The 16,115-nt window shown below is 36.2% G+C and overlaps 1 protein-coding gene across 1 annotated transcript in view; it reads left to right on the plus strand.

Moving 5' to 3' along the window:
• The window catches only part of LRBA (LPS responsive beige-like anchor protein), a 372,144-nt gene that overhangs the window by 139,950 nt on the left and 216,079 nt on the right, over nucleotides 1-16,115 (plus strand). Inside the window, exon 37 of the mRNA XM_059469874.1 lies at nucleotides 14,400-14,566. Coding sequence (XP_059325857.1) covers nucleotides 14,400-14,566 — 167 coding nt within the window. The remainder of the gene's footprint in view (nucleotides 1-14,399; nucleotides 14,567-16,115) is intronic.

A 16,115-nucleotide genomic window follows, 5' to 3' on the forward strand; every position in this document is an offset into this window, starting at 1 on the left:
AGCCTATTACCCTGTGTCAAAGTGTGCATTCTTAAGGAAGAGCTAATTGAAAAATGCAGTAACACTCTCCCAGAAAATACTCCCACTCTTCTGCAATTTGAAGTGATGCTTGAGTTGTAAAATGCCTTGTCCCTGGTAGTGAGTCAGGTTGGATGAGGAGACATCCAACAGTATGAGGATCACAAACAGCATTTCCTAGAGCACCTTCTGTTCATTACACTGTTGTAATTAATAGAATAAAGCTGTTGCTGATAATGGCTGATGACTACACTCAATGCTTACAGTTGGGAGGCTGACTCCAACAAGTGTAACGAAGGATTAATTCTAATAACTGCCAAATTATGGCAAAAAGGAGCAAAGATAAAGGTGAACACACTGGAGATAATTTTATATCTAAAATTAGATTATTTTCTGTGTTTTATTATCTAAGGTGAAGTTCCTGTGCTGTGTCATTATTATGATGACTTGGTCTTCCAAGCTTCCCCTCCAGTTCCTCACATCTCCTTTGTGACGGAATGGTTCTGAGTAGCTGAGTGTCAGCAAGGAACTCTCTCAAGTCATTATTCACTCATTCTGCAGACTGTTTTTACATATATGTTGGAGAGCCTGAAACAAGCTGACAGGAATTGTATAATTAATGTTAGTTTGACCAGTTCTTATCTCATATTATCTCACCTCTCCTTCTGGAATTAGCTCTACTGATTCTTGTCAAATACCCTTTCTTTGGCTGCTTCATCTTTTACTGTGCTTTTGTGATGTTGGTCTAGTTAAGTCATGATACCTTCTCAAAATGTGACTTTTTAAATGAAAGTAGCTTGTTTATTTGAGGGGAGGATTTGTGTTTACTGATGTTTTAAGAACTTAAATGAAAAAAAAGAAATTAGAGTATTCTTCTGTTGTTGTTATTTCCTGATTTCACACTTCCACAGAAGGTGAAAATATAAATATCAGAACCATTCAGAAAAAAGTGTTAATTACAGCATGATAATTTAGTTTCTGTTTTGCCTACAGGAACTCAAACCTGCAATTTTTTTTTCTATTGAAGCAGACTAGGGAATCGAAGATTTTTTAATAGCATTAACTTTCAGATGAAATGTTTTTTAACCAGTCTTTATAATTCCAGAATTAGTGGAAACATTTATATATTTAAGATTCTTCCATCAAGGCACAGGGAAGCGAATTATTGAAAAGATAAAAATAAATTTGTTTGCTTTCTGTCAGAGCTCATATCTACAGCCAACCTTGATAGAAGACCAGAATGATTTAGACAAGTTTGCTTTGGAGATTCATAACATATGCTTGCTGGACAGAATTGAGTTATCTCTGCTCTAGAGAGTAAGTTATTGTAGCAGGAGCTGACAGAGATGAAGATAACTGAGGGAAATTCAATTACCTTTTAGTGTTTTCCTTCTAATAGGATTCTTAATGTGAAAAAGATCCTTAGATGATGCGCCTGCGTTGCTTTGTGAGATCTGCTTTGATACCTGCATCCAGAATAAAGTGAACTCCTCTTTTCTGGCCTTCATTAAGGATGAAATATGCATCTGATTGCTAAAAGGGTGTTAGCTTTTAATTCAACATATCATTTGTACTCCAGATGTATTTGACAGTCTTTTGGCAGTAGTCTTGAATATTCTAAATACAATTTCATTTTCAAAAGTATTGTTTTTATGTAAAAAGGTTGTTTATAACAGCGATTGAAGAAAGCAGTCACAAAATTGTAAAATAATTCCCTATACTCGAGTGCTGTCTCTGCGTGGTTTTTCTCTCATTTGGCATTTCCTGGCTAAAGCACCCAAGTTACAAACACTACTCATGACTGACCTGAGTTCAGGCTTTTGGGTTAAAGCCTGTCCACTTGACTATTAGCTGCGTTTCATGTAAAAGCTTTTCAGTCCTGAAGTTACTGGGGTACACTGGTGCATACAGGTATTAGGATGTTGTTATTTGTGTTACTTGTAAAATATATTTCGTAGTGTCTGGTGGTTGAAATGCAAATTTAGAAGTGACTTTATGAAGGCAGCTCACTCTGCAGCTGTGTGTACAAGAACAAACCATGTACAAGGTTGTGTACCTGCAGTATGCACACATTTACTGACCCACTAAACTACTGTTTAGAGCTGAATGTAAAATAATTTCTTTTTTAAACTCTGAACTTTACTAGGGTCACAAAGTGTGTTTTTAATCTGCATTGTTTACCCAAGCATGTGCGCACTGATATTTCTATATAAGAAACAAAGAACAAGTATCTTCACATTAGATTGATTTGCAACCCCAAACCAGGTTTGGATGTGCCTAAAAGACAGTCCTGATCCTACAGAGTAATGAATTGAAATTCTGGTCCATATTTTGAATAGCTAGCTGTCTTGATCTGTTGCTTTTTGGTTAAGCCAGCTGTGGTTACCCTCATCATTATCTTGCTTGGACTAAAATCCTAGTAGGAATTGTCTCATTTTGTTGTTGGTGCAGTCTCCTGATTGAGGCATGACAGTGTTGATACCTGCAGGTTTGTTTTTTTATGTACATGAAGGTGACTTATGAAAATCAGCTTTGGGGCAACATACTGAGATGCTTAGAAAATGTTTGAAGGTGTTTGTCAGTAGTGCCTGAAAGCACTTACAGTCAAGGTTTTTACTGTTACCTATATTTCTTCCATTGAGTATTTTTCTCATTTATCTTTTAGTATATTACTCAGGAGAAAATGGTACAAAATTTTTAGTACAAAATGCATTTAGCGTAATAATTTATTTTCTTGTTCCATTGAAAGCCTCAGCCTTTCTCTGAAAATGCTCCATTTTGAATGAAAAATATTGTGGTGTGCAGAAATAAACACCTTCATGAGTGATGGTTGAAAAGAGACAGCAATTGGTTAAATAAAGATTTTACAACTAAATTGATAACATTATCTGTAGTTTGTAGTAGATAGGGATGTTTGGGATCCAGGGAGGTGAAAATGGTGGAGAGCTGTCAAGTCACATCCATCGAGGGGTGATATTCCTAATCTTTTCTAAAGGCAGACATTTATTTCTGAGTAGATCTGTGCAGCTTTCCAAGAAAGGGAACAAGACTGCACTAATCAGAATTCTTAACTGGAATTGAAAGGTCCTTTCATATTGCCTCTTCTACCTCAGTGCTTTGCAGTCCAGGTTTTTATCTTAACTTCCCTGTATTTAAAGTGGGAATCACTATAACAGAGTTTAAAAACCTTTTCCTTCCTGCTTCGTGTTACTCTTTTATTGAAGTGTTTATAGAATGAGTCTCTCTACTGATTTTTCTCTAAGACCTAAATGGGAGAAAGCTGAACCAATTCATTTGTGATGGTCTCAGGTCATGAAAAGGAAGATGTGTCAGGCAGTTAAGTTGCTCTTCTGGTGATTATTTTGTCAGAAAAACTTCCAAGTGACTTAGAAACCTCTGGATTTCACTGTTAATCTGGAGTCCAACTGGAAGTGGCAGAGTCAATCCTTAGAAAGATTTACCAATCAGAAAACCAAACTGTCTTCACTATTTCCTTCACACAAGGTGTTTCTTGTTACTTTTCTCACCACTCCTCCCTCCCACCTGTTTCCTGCTCAAATTTTGAAGTCCCTGTTATTAATTCACTATTTTGAAAATGCATCTTCAAAGATTTCTGGCCATCTTGAAAGAAAAGATTTTGATCTCTTGGAAGGTGATGATAGTGACTGATGAGCAGTGCAAATCCTTTGGTCATCATTCCATGTTTTTTTCTTTTGTATCCTAGTGCAAAGATACTGGTTTTGGTTGTGGTTTTTTTTGGTTTTTTGGGGTTTTTTTTGGGTTTGTTTTTTTTTTTTTTGTCAAAAATTTACAGGAACAAATTTTAAGTCTAAGTATTAATGCCAAGATTATGGCCTAATGGATTTTGAGAAGTTTGTGCTGCTTCAAGCTTTTCCCTGCATGTCCTTGCAGAAACTTGAGATTTAAGTCTTACAAAACTATCCTGAATTGTCTGTTGTCTTTAGAGTAGTTGGAGATTCCATCTTTTGTGGCTGATGCCAGTCCTTGACAGATAAAGCAAGCAAAATTCTCAGTTACTGGATGGGTTGCTATATCATAGAGAATGTGTGGAACTTGTGAAACAAATGTTGTCATAACTTGGGATCAGAGGCCAGGGTTGGCCCTGTTCCCTCTCCACTAACCCCAGCAGGACTGGGTCATCCTCACTGGTGCTGGCTCCATGCTGGCCCTTGATCCCAAGGGAAAAGAAAAAAAAAACCCATATATTCTGGCCCAAGGGAGAAGAGGTCCCAAGGGAAAAGAAAAAAAACAACTTAAAAAAGAAAAAAAAAAATCATATATTCTGACTTCTAAAATATTGATTGTTTTTTCCTGTGCTGCCTGTTAGAAACCCCAAATATCTCATTTCTAAGCAGTTGTTGAGAGCCCTGTAGCCAGCATCACTCATCTTGGCACTGGCCCAATGCTGTTTTGCAAGGCAATTTCATATGGTCAGCATGAGAGGAGGGAGGAATGTTTCCTGGGTTATTTTTGAATCACAATTGTTTGAAGCTGTTCAGAAATTTGGAATATTAGATATAGTTTATTGGCTGGAGTGTAACTGAAGCTGTTAAAGTGTGTGAGAGATGTTGTTACATGGCTCTTTGGTATGTCCAAAATCTGTTGCTTACATGTGTTTTATATAATGTTTTATGTAATTTCAGTAGTTTCTTTCAGTTTTGTGCATGCTTGGTGGAAGCTGCTGATTTTGATTAGTCACTGTACTTTATTTCAAAACGTATAATTTTAATGAGTGAACTGTAATTCACACCAAACCTCAGATTTGTGTTTTAAAAATCCACAGAATTGGTGTTGCTTTTTTTTATTCTGCGTGGCTTTGTGCTCTAAACATAACAAGCTCCAAGTACTGAATTTATTATTTTACACTGAATTGAATTAGCAGAGTCTACTTAAGCAGGATTTGTGCCGTTGGAATGTGTAATCTGTTTTGTGTTCTTACACCAACATCCCTGCGTTCATCTGTTGGTAGAAAATGCTGATAACTGTATTGAGGGTGAATATGAAATCACCCTCATACCATTTAAAAAAAAAAACCCAGAACAGACAGAGAAAAACTTTGTATGCTGAACTTAAACAGAGCCAAAATCAAAACTCAACAAGAACATCAAAAACTTGAATTTGGAATACTTCACAAGTTCTGAAAAGTAGTATTGAAATGAGAAAGAGAAAATTTAGGAAGTGGCTCTTACCTGTTCTTATGTAAAGGTAAACAAATGGTTTAGGGAGTATTATATAATTTTTTAAAGTAAAATTGACAACATAAAGGATGATGCCAGTGAACACTCCTTGGTGCTACATAGTTCTTCATTTCTCTGAAGGGAGCATCTGTGGTTGTTGCAGTGCTGTCTCTTATATTGCTGCAGTCTTTTCATTTACACAAGGAGAGCAAGAAAAAGTATCAATTTTAGAGGAATATTCTCAGTCTGCGTTCTGTATTGTTCAGTATAAGGATCTGGAGTTGGATGAATGAGTGTTTTTCACTGAAGACTTCTGCAAAAAAATCCAGAGGCTGTTGTCTTCTCATGCTTCCAGTAATGGGAACATTTCAAATGCCGTCTTTTTATGGATAGTAAAATCACCCAGTTATAAAAGAAATTAAATTGTCCTGCCTCCAACAATTTTTAGAGTCAAATGTCAGCCTTTCAAGGGTGGTAGAATTTTTTCTGAATAAAAAAAATGTTACCTAAGAAAACTTCTTATACATCTTATGCTGTTCTAAAATTAAAAATCACGTTACCTTAACGCCTGAGAATCAATTGTAAAGGAAAAGGTCTCATACTCTAGGTGGAATGCAACACAAAACATAGAATACTGGAAATAAGGAGAGAGTCAAAAATAAAGTTAAAACAATTTGCTTTTCATAGTTTGATGCTGTAGGAGCTCTGACAGGAGGCTTTAAGATAAGGCAGAGGTTAAGCCAAAGCTGGGATTGTGACTCTTATTAACATGTTTCCAAAATAAGTGAGTAGGAATGATTTTAAAGAATAACTGCTATAAAAGACCACATAGACCATATTTTAAAAATACTTCTCTTTGCTTCTCTCTTTTTTTTTTTTTTTTTTTGTCTTTGCCATTTCATCATCATCTTAATCAAAATATCTTGTTTTTAAAATACTTGATCTTGGAAAGAATAAGCCTCTCAAGAATCTCATTTTACAAAGAGGTAAAGAGCAATTTTGGAGTGTAAGTTAGAAACTTGTAAATTGGCAGCACTGAAGATGTTATTCTTGAATAGACTTTGGAATAAAATTCTTTGTAATCCTTCTTTTTACACAGATTCTCTCTAGTAATTTGAAATCTTTCTGACCAAAAAAACCCTCAACAAACCAAAACCCACCCTTAATACTTTTGCTTAGTAATTAATTAAAATGTTTCTGCAGATGAAGAGGACTTAATGGTAGTAATGAAAGGGCTTTTTTCCATGTGTGGGAAGGAAACACTTTGCCAGCAAATCCATGTTTGTCCTATTTAGCAGTGTTGCTCAAGGACACATGCCAGGCAGGGTGATCCTTCTCCACTGTGAGAGGCTGCAAAGGTCCCCAGCTGTCAGACATCAAGACCACTAAATCAGCTCTTAGAACAACCATGGTAGAAACTGGTGAAGAACAGATGAGTTACCTTTTGAGAATGAATTTGTGTTTGTAAGGACAATTACATGTTTTTAAGTTTTTAATTTTTTTTGCATTTTCTCACTAAGCCTCATAAGTGACATCTTCAGGAACCCAGTCAGGCCTGAAAACAACGTGGATCCAAAGAACTGATGTTTATTAAAGATGTGCTTGTTGCTGGCATGCAACCCATCATGGCAAGATAGGGAATTATTATGCCTCAATGCTTGTTATCTCAAATGAATGTGACCTCTGTTCTTTGTTCATGGGTTGATAGATTTTGGTACATTCTCAAACTCCTGGATTAAAATCAGGGTTGTGTTCTGAATCCAAGACACTAAACAGGGAAACCTGAAAATACTTGAGGGGAGCTATGTATAAAATAGAACCAGAAACACAGACCCCAGACTGGAAGGATATCTCAAGGGGCTAATCTTTCTGCCTTTTGCAGAGCTGGAACTTTGCATAAGCTTGAAAACTGTTTATGAAGAGGTTTTTGGCTGGAAATTAATTTTCTTTGCATGTGTTTTGCAAATTTATAGGGAAATTTAGTTAGTGTGATGTAGCAGGAGTATCAAGCAAGAAATAACAAAATCAACAGAGGGATGTTGATTTTTTTTTTTTTTTGCTTAGGATTCTACATACAATATGAATGTGACTTCTTATATAATAATGAATCCTATATAGAAATACACATTCCTCCAGGGTAAGTTTTGAGACCATTAACATAAGTCAGGTGTTAAATACCGATATACCTAAGTATTTATAGCTGTCTCTTTGATAGCTATAGAAGTTAAAGAATTTTAAGTCATGCAAATGCCTTTCATTTTTTTATAGCCAGAGACTAAAGCCACATTTATAGTGACTTTATTTGGAACTTTATTACAAAATGCTTTGTATCACTTATGACAGGAACTAGTGGTACAAGTGATTGTGTAATAAGGTTCCAAATTAGCCTTTGGTTTATCTGCTCACCTGAATCATTCTGGCTACATTTACTCACTCATTGAGAATGTCCATTTTTTCTATGTTTTAAGGTATTTTTGTCTCCCCACTTATAGAAATGCACCTTTTGCCACTAGTATGAAAAATTATTCAGAATTAATCAGATACAAAACTTGTGAAAAATTGTTTTTTTACGTGGTACCTTTAAGGGCTTCCTTGTTGCAGACATTTTTTCATAGAAATCCTTTCTTTCAGATTTGTGCATCTTCTGGGAAGCAGAGGCCCCAGAGGAGAATGTAAACAATGATTATCAGCTGCTGTGGAATGCAATAGGATGCACCTGTGATTGGTTCATGTTCCATGTTTACAACTGGGGGCCAATCACAGGAGCAGCTCGGGGAAAGATTCCCTGGACACAGAACTTTGTTATAGATTCTTGTATTCTATTCTTAGCTTAGCAAGGCTCTGCAACTTCTCTCTTTATTCTTTTTAGTATAGTCATAATGTATTATATATCATATATCAATAAATCCAGCCTTCTGATCATCAAACAAGATTCTCATCCTTCTCTCACCCCAGTGACCTCCTCAGGTCGCTGTAATACTTCATAACTAGTAAGTTGTGTTCAGAAATCCTCACTGGAATGTGTTACCTGTTCTTAGAGACTTCACTTCAGGTTCAGCTGTGCCACCTGAAGTGCATGTGACTTCCAATCTGTTCAGGTGTCACTCCTGTGCCAAGCCCTGGTGCTGTGAGCTGTAAAAGAGCTGTGCTGGCAGCAGGGTGTCTGGAAATCTGAATCCTGGGGAAGCAGGCGTTTGGCTGCTGGGGCCAAAGCTGCTGAAGTGCTTTGTTCCCACCTTCCAGGCAATGGAAATCCTTACTGTGGTGCTCCCGTGGAATGAGGCAGTTGCAGAGGTGGTGGTCACAATAAGGGAATGAATGAGGACATTGCAGAGCTTTGTATTTAATCCACTTCAGTACTTACATGTTTTCAGCTGATTAAAAGTTATTTTACTCCCTTTTAAAACCTTTAGTTGCATATAAGGGGCAGTATGAAAAGATAGCAAAACAAAGTATCCAACACCTGTGAAATAACACACCAATGTGACCTTAATTTGGCCCTCACTAAGAATGTGTAGTGAATCCTTAGATTATGTAAATATATGTCATTTTTTGGACAGAGTGTGTGTTTCTTATGAAATAAGGGAGTGTGCCAGTTCCAGAAGTTTTTGGGGATTTGGCTTGCTTGCTGCACTGGACTAGAAGTTCTTCAGTGCATGCAGCCCTTATCTCTGTGGTGGTGTTGAAACCCCTGAATGTCACAGGGGTGATATTGTGTGCTTGGGGAATGGCTGAAGAAATCATCCCTGGCTCCTTTTCTTAATATCAAACCTGAGATCACAGAGCCACCTGTGCAGGAGTGCTGAGCTTTACCATTTCTAGAGTGTAGGGAATGGTACTTGGATTCTTTCTAGGTTGAAAAATGCCTTGTACCCAAATATAAACCCAAAAAAATGCTAAATTTATTGCCAAAATGTGTTGCTTTTAGGCTCTTAGACTGTTTTAAACTAGAGCAGCATGAAGGGACTGGTGATAAATCGGATTTGCAAAAGAGGAGGAGAGGAAACTTCCTATCCTAGTGTGTGATTCGAATGCAAAATGTTTGTATATAACTACAGTAAAAACAGGTCCTTGGATTTGAAAAGAACATTTCTCCCTGCATATTGTTTATGCCAGTGGTTAGCAGTGATGCTTAGAGGGTTAGAATATTGGAGAAGTGTAGGAAATCCCAGTTTCTAGCAAAAAGGAAGAAATCTTACTTGCTTGTGCAAAGCTTTATCTTTGATTCTGATTTGAGGGTGCTGCTGTCTCACAAATAGTATCAATTAGATAAGCATCAAAGAAAAAGTCTAAAAAAAGGTCTGTAATGCTAATGGACACTGCAGAAGAAATCTGATTTTTATTTTTCTCTGCTCTTCACTATTTCTTTATTCTGACAGCTACTTTTTTCCAGTTGAACTCACATTAGTTTGTCTCATTTACCTACTGTACTATATTGGATTCACTTGAAATACAAAATCTGCATAAAAGTGCTGTTGCTAGTGTTTATTTGGGTTCACTAAAGCTTAATTCTGTGAGACTTGAAGGTAAAAAATAAAGCTGTTGACTCAGCACTGATTAAAGCCAGATGTCTCTTGAGATCCTTACATTTCTTTCTAATCACAAACCCAAAGTGATTGTGGTAGATTTTTTTTTTCTGGTCATGGCCATAGTTTTACCAGTCTGTGTTTGGTATGATCTAAGTCAACTGCATGCTTTTTTCTTCCTCTTGTTATTTTAAATGCACATTTTTTTTCCCCTCAGGAATGTCTGGCTATAAACCTACTCTTTTTTTTTTCATTCCCCCCCTGCCCCCCGCCCCATTTCTATTACAAACAGTTGATTTAGATGCAGATTCTTTTTAATGTTGAAATCAGATAAAAGGCTGGAAAAGTGGATGAATGAGGTTTGGAAAACCATGGGTTGGAGAGATGAGAAGCCATTGCATTGTGTTCAGTCCATTAAAACAAGAAGAAATAGAAGAGATACTTTGATAAGTGTTCTACTGGTGTTAACCTTGATGGCTATTATCAGGGGGATGATGCTATATCTATTTCATTGGCTTAAGCTTTTTTCATGCTGAGAGAAATCAATACTTGGAGTCGTTGGATGACAGAGGCATCACTTCAGAATTGACGGTGGCTGTCAGACGTTGTCATTGGTTGACTTTTGTTCGCTGTTGAGGTTTTAAGCTTTCATTTTTCTAAGTCTTATTCAGGAGTCTTTGTAAGATTTCCCTGGGTAGCATTTTTAGTCCAGACTTTAAACCTCAGGTCAGAGGTCAAGTGCAAAGATCTGTGAAAGCAGAGGACTGAGGAGCTCCTTCATTTACTAAAATATCCTTATTTGCTGGGAATTTGCATTAGTGGCAAGACTGTGCGATATCTTATGGATGACTTTTCCTCATAAGTGACACCCTCTGAGACAGGCTGGTCACAAAGCCAGTAGCTTTTAGCTAAATTAGGCAAAGCAACTAACGTATGTAAAAGTGTTCAGTGATCTGAGTTGAAGAATAAAATTTAAAAGGTGCAACATTTCTTTCAAAAACCCTATACTAATAAACTTTTGAATCTCCTGTAGAAAGCATTACATTGTTATTTTGGGGCTGCAGAGGTGCAGCTCCAAAATTGCAATGCAGATGGTACCATGCAGAAAAAATATTTTACTTGACATTTTTGTAAAGATAAAGATAAAATAGTTCTATAAACTAGGTAAATCCTACTTTTAACTGAAATATAGACCGGCAGAATAGACTAATTTACCCTGTCAGTATTTCCAGAATATTTCCTGCATACCGAATGTACTGTATTTTCATATCTGTGACTTGCCTTTTGGATGACCTTGTGGCCCTTCAGAATTCCAGTTCCTTAAAAATGAATCTTTAGATAATCTACACGTTCAAATTGCCTGCAGTCTTGTCCAGGCAGACAACGGGAGAGAGGAAAAACTCTGTTCTGTGATAATAGCAAAGGATTTTGTTCTGTCCCGGATGAAGGGTTGGAAAACAGGCGTCTTGCCTCTATTCCATGCTTAACACACGTCCCCTTTGTAAAACTCTCAACAATCACTGAATTTAAGACTTTTTGGAGGTAATCTGTGAGGTGTGTATATGAAAATGCATTTTTTTTCTCCTTACAACACTTTGTTTCATCCTAAGAGTGACTGAACTGCTCTTGTGATTACAGTTTCATTGCACACTTGCCCAAACAGGTAATTAAACTCATATAGGCCAAGGCAGCAGTGGAAAGAAGGTTTGACAACTCTGTTTAACTGTATCTTATTTGTAAAACCATATTCTGGCATGACAAGGGTGCACATTGCAGGTGCAAGAGATGAAATACTAAAAAAGAAATAAAGCCATAAAAATACTTTTTTGAGATTGTTCATTAACAGAAATCAAGCTGGATTTCTATTTTACATAAATGGAATTATTGGGATTTAGTGTGAAGCATTGACTGTGTACCACTCTATATCCTGCTGTCGCGTCTTTGGAAGCGGTGCATCGGGTGAACCTGGCATCTGGAAAATGGAAAATGAAGAGAAATAGGGACTTTTGAGTGGTTTCAGAATAGTCTAGTGGTGATTTGCTACTTTAGGATGGGTCTTTTTGGGACTCTTTTAGTGGAACCAGTCTTCTTTCATTCTTACATTCAAAGTATTTGAGAGAAGGAGGTGGAGAAATAACTTGTATTTTGCTGTATATTTGGCATATATTGAGGGTGGAAACGGAACCAGTGAACAACTGGTGAGACACTTGTATGTATGAAGAGAAGGTTATTCTTGCACAGCTTTCTTAGGGTTAGTAGCTATATACACATGTGACAGCTGGAAAAACTGTGGCTTCTTTCTGGTTTTGTCTGCAAAACATACATTGTAAAGAACGTGCAATGGTTAAGAGTTCTTCCTAGAGTGATGTTATAATTTTATGTGATTGATGCCTGTGGGAGCCTCTCAGTTTTGGTGTATAATTGCAAATTTCTATTCATGTTAAGTGGTGAATTTCCTGAAAAGTGGAATTCTATTTTCAGTTTATAACAGGCTGGTCATGTTTTCGTGGAAGTTGTCAGGACAATAAAAGACAATTTTTTTTCTTAGTTTGCCACAGCTACATTTTGAAAATCCTTGTTGGTATTTAATGAAGAATGTGTTCAAAATCACATCATAAAGAGACTTTTTTTAAAGAGGTACAAGTTCACTATATCTTTTACAAAACATTCTAGTTTGATTTCCATTTTATCATGTTTTAAGGTCAAATGTGACTTTAATGTTCCATAAAGAGACAGAGATTGATAATGGGGAAAGAATAACCCTCTAATGTGATTTATATCTATGGATTTTATGTCAGATATGAAAAGTTGCTGTTCAAATTGTAAAGGAGGATCCATTAAAGAGCACTTTAAAACATTTTACTACTTAGCTTACCTTATTCACTTGTTTTTAAAATTCTGCCCTTTCAGGCAACTTAAAAATAACAGCTTGTGAAACATTTACCAAGTGCTAGAGAGAAATCGGCATCATCATGGGTGCAAAATAGTTCAATGTATTGGAAAAGACAGCTGTGTTCAGAAAGAGCTGGAAAAGTCCTGTTCATGTTGGGTATGATTTAGTCATTTTACATTTTTGTGAAGAGGGGTGGCAGAGTGCTTCATGTAGGAATACAAAAGACAATTTTTATGTCTCGTTGACGTGGAAAGTCAGCTGCTTATTCTTCACTCCTCGTGGATGTCTGCTCATCAGGTGAGCATTGCTGTAAAGTGTGGGGAAATCCTGAGGAAATACCTAAATACATTAAAATTGTTGGAATTATTCTTTAAAATTTATTCGTCTTTTAGTACATTTTTGTTGTCTAGTGTCTGCGAAAATCTACACAAGGCTAAATTTTATTTTGTGGGTTTTTTTCACATTCTTTCTTTCTGTCACTTTATATGACAAATACATTTATATACACACATATATAAGTAGCATTCATAGCCTGCTGATTTTTTTTATTTGCAGCAAGTTTCTAAGGCTTGTATATACATATAGATAAAGTGTTGTTACTGTTTTAAACTTGAAAAGCATATGACATTGTGCTGATAGCTAACCTCTAAGAAATAATTCTACTAGTGTCTGCATCAGCTGTGCTTCACTAAGGAAAAGCAATTTTTTTTTTGTTGTTAGGCAGACATTTGTGTCCATTCCCCTAACTAGATCATAGAATAATCCAATCATCGACAAAGGCCAAAATGCTTTGTCTGGCATTTGTGATCTGTGGAATGGCCAGATGAAAACTGAAATTACAGACAGAGAGTGCTGAAGTGGGGAAAAGCCTTTATTGTTTCTACCAATGCTTGAATTTCTTGAGGGTTTTCATGCACAGCAAAATAGGGTTTTGATAAAAATTTGATGCCCATTTTTTGAGTTCTTTATTAACAGGCAAATTTTCACAAGGTCAACAAAACTCCAAACTATGAGAAAATGCTGTAACAGAAAATCTCTCATAGTTTTGAGTTCAGTTTGTAGGCGTGACTTACAGTTGTTATTTGCTAGAATTTTCTTTTGAGCCAGTTGGCAAGCAGAAGATGTTTGTGCAACAGGTGTAATACTGCTGGGAAAGTTACTGACTTTCCAGTGCTGGCCTGCAAATACGCTTAACTTCAAGAAGCCACCTGGTAAAGATTGATTTAGTCCTCAGATCCATTTTGTTTTCTATCTGAAAAAAATGTGCATTTTTCTCCTTAACTTTCATAGATATATATTTATATAAGCAACAGCAAGCAGTTGGTTGCCCAAATCAAATCAAGAGTCATGGGAGTTGAGTGGTCAGCTAGCTGACATTCATTATTCTGAAATTTGCTATTGTTTTTATATAACTATTCACTTTGTTATAGGCTTAACCACTTTTATTTTATATATTTTGTTCTGCAGCCTGGCCATTCATGGCCATTAATGTGTTGGCTTTTGCTAAATTTTGAATGTGTGTGTGATGTGGTTAAAGAATTCATGACACACCAAGATCCTCTACTTGGTTCTCTGCATGGATTTCCTGTGGGCAGCTGCACAGGGTCTCAGTTCTCAAACCTGGAAAGTGGGGTTAATTCTTCTCTTGTGAGGGTTTTGTATAAGTAATTAATTATTATTAATTACTTATACAAAAGTGCTTCAAAGTTCCTTTGGATGATGTAATTAAAATGCAGAGTAATAAAGTATTTATTTTCTTGCCAGTCACTGTGTGCCCAGTACTCTGCAGACAAACGGGAAGAAGAAAAAATGTGTCACCACTTGATCACAGCAGCCAAGTACCGGGACCAGGTGACTGCAACACAACTAATACAGAAAATTATCAACATCCTGACAGACAAGCATGGAGCCTGGGGAAGCTCTGCACCAAGGTAAGGCGTTCTTGGGGTGTTCTAAAATATTTTTGTGCAGCAATGCTCTGGTGATTTGACATATGGTCAGAGGTAAACGTGTTTTTTTTAAACGAAGTAATAGAAAAAGGGCAAAATGAATGTATCCGTTTTTTGTATGGGTGAATATCAGACATCTCGTTTTGTTAGAGCAATGAAAAGCAAGATGAGTCTCTTGCGACTTTCAACTTTGCTTTAAAAGTGTGACAGTATTTATTTTGAGTGTTCCAGCCCTATTGTTTATTTGAAAAATAATTTGTAAAATCAAATGCTTTCTTAGTAAGGAAGCTTTCTTCTTGGTGTATTATGTGATTCAAGATTGAACCACAGTTCAGTAACTTGTTTTCTTTTCTGCCAAACTTCATGCAAACAAATAAACATCTTTTCAAGTTAGAGGGAAATGGTGAGATTTGTAATAGTAATTTCAAAGTAAAAGCAGGGCCGCCAGATTAATTCAGAATGAATTTCTTTTGGAATTCTCAGCACATACCTTCATTACAGTGATACTTGTCTAACTTCTTTAGCTGGGACTTGTGCTTAAGTTTCACTTGCAGATCTGAAATGCAAGTTCAAGTCCCTGTAGAACTGCCTTAATTAATGCTTACAAATGTCTGGAACATATTTAGGCTAGAACCTTGCTGAATACGCTCATGCAGCAAGATACTGTCATTTGAATGTAATGGAATAATAAGCATGAGAGAAATACATGAGTAGACAACAAACATTAGTTTTTGCAACTAATGTTTATTCATTGTTCAATGACTACTTGTCTTCTGGAAAGAAAAAAAAATTCCCAAGCTCTAATAATTTCTATAATATACAGAAACATAACAAAAATTTTATTAATAAAATTAACTGGAAGTGTTCCAATTAAAAGTCATCAAACTATGGCATAGGATGTCTGCAAACATACTGTAAATATGAATTTTGGGCTCTAGCTTATAAGGTTAAAAATGAAATAAGTGTTTAATGCTGGTTCTCTTTTGTTAAGTGAGTTATGCTTAAATCTAAAAAAACTGTTTAAGTAAAAAATGATGAGGGTGCAAAAAAGCCAATAGTCTATTTCAACATTTCCAAGAATTTCTAGTAAGGCATGTATTACCATTGTGTAAAACCAGATTGCTTTAAGTGCTTTGTACGTCTGTAATTTTGCTGAGTGTGTACCTTGTGGTTTGCTTCATCTGTTTGTGTTTCTGGATTTCAAACTATCATTACTGTCGTTTAAGAAGCTTTGCTAAGAAACAGAGAATCCTATATGCTCTTTAGGTGTGTTTTGCTTGGTGAGGTAATATTGGTATAGTTGGTAAGGAAAGAGGGTAACTGATAAAATATTCCATGCTTGAAGGATAACTATTTTCTGGTAGTCCCCAAATAAGGTTTATGTAATCAGCTTGTAAATTGTGAAGTGCACATAATACGGACATGATAATTTCCATTTCATAGTAATGATCTACATCAAAATGGAAATATCACATAATGCACTTTGCAGCACACTTAATTCTAGAAACTCAAATGGCATTAGAGACAGAAC

Source organism: Ammospiza nelsoni, chromosome 4, assembly GCF_027579445.1.
Source record: "Ammospiza nelsoni isolate bAmmNel1 chromosome 4, bAmmNel1.pri, whole genome shotgun sequence".
NCBI lineage: Eukaryota > Metazoa > Chordata > Aves > Passeriformes > Passerellidae > Ammospiza > Ammospiza nelsoni.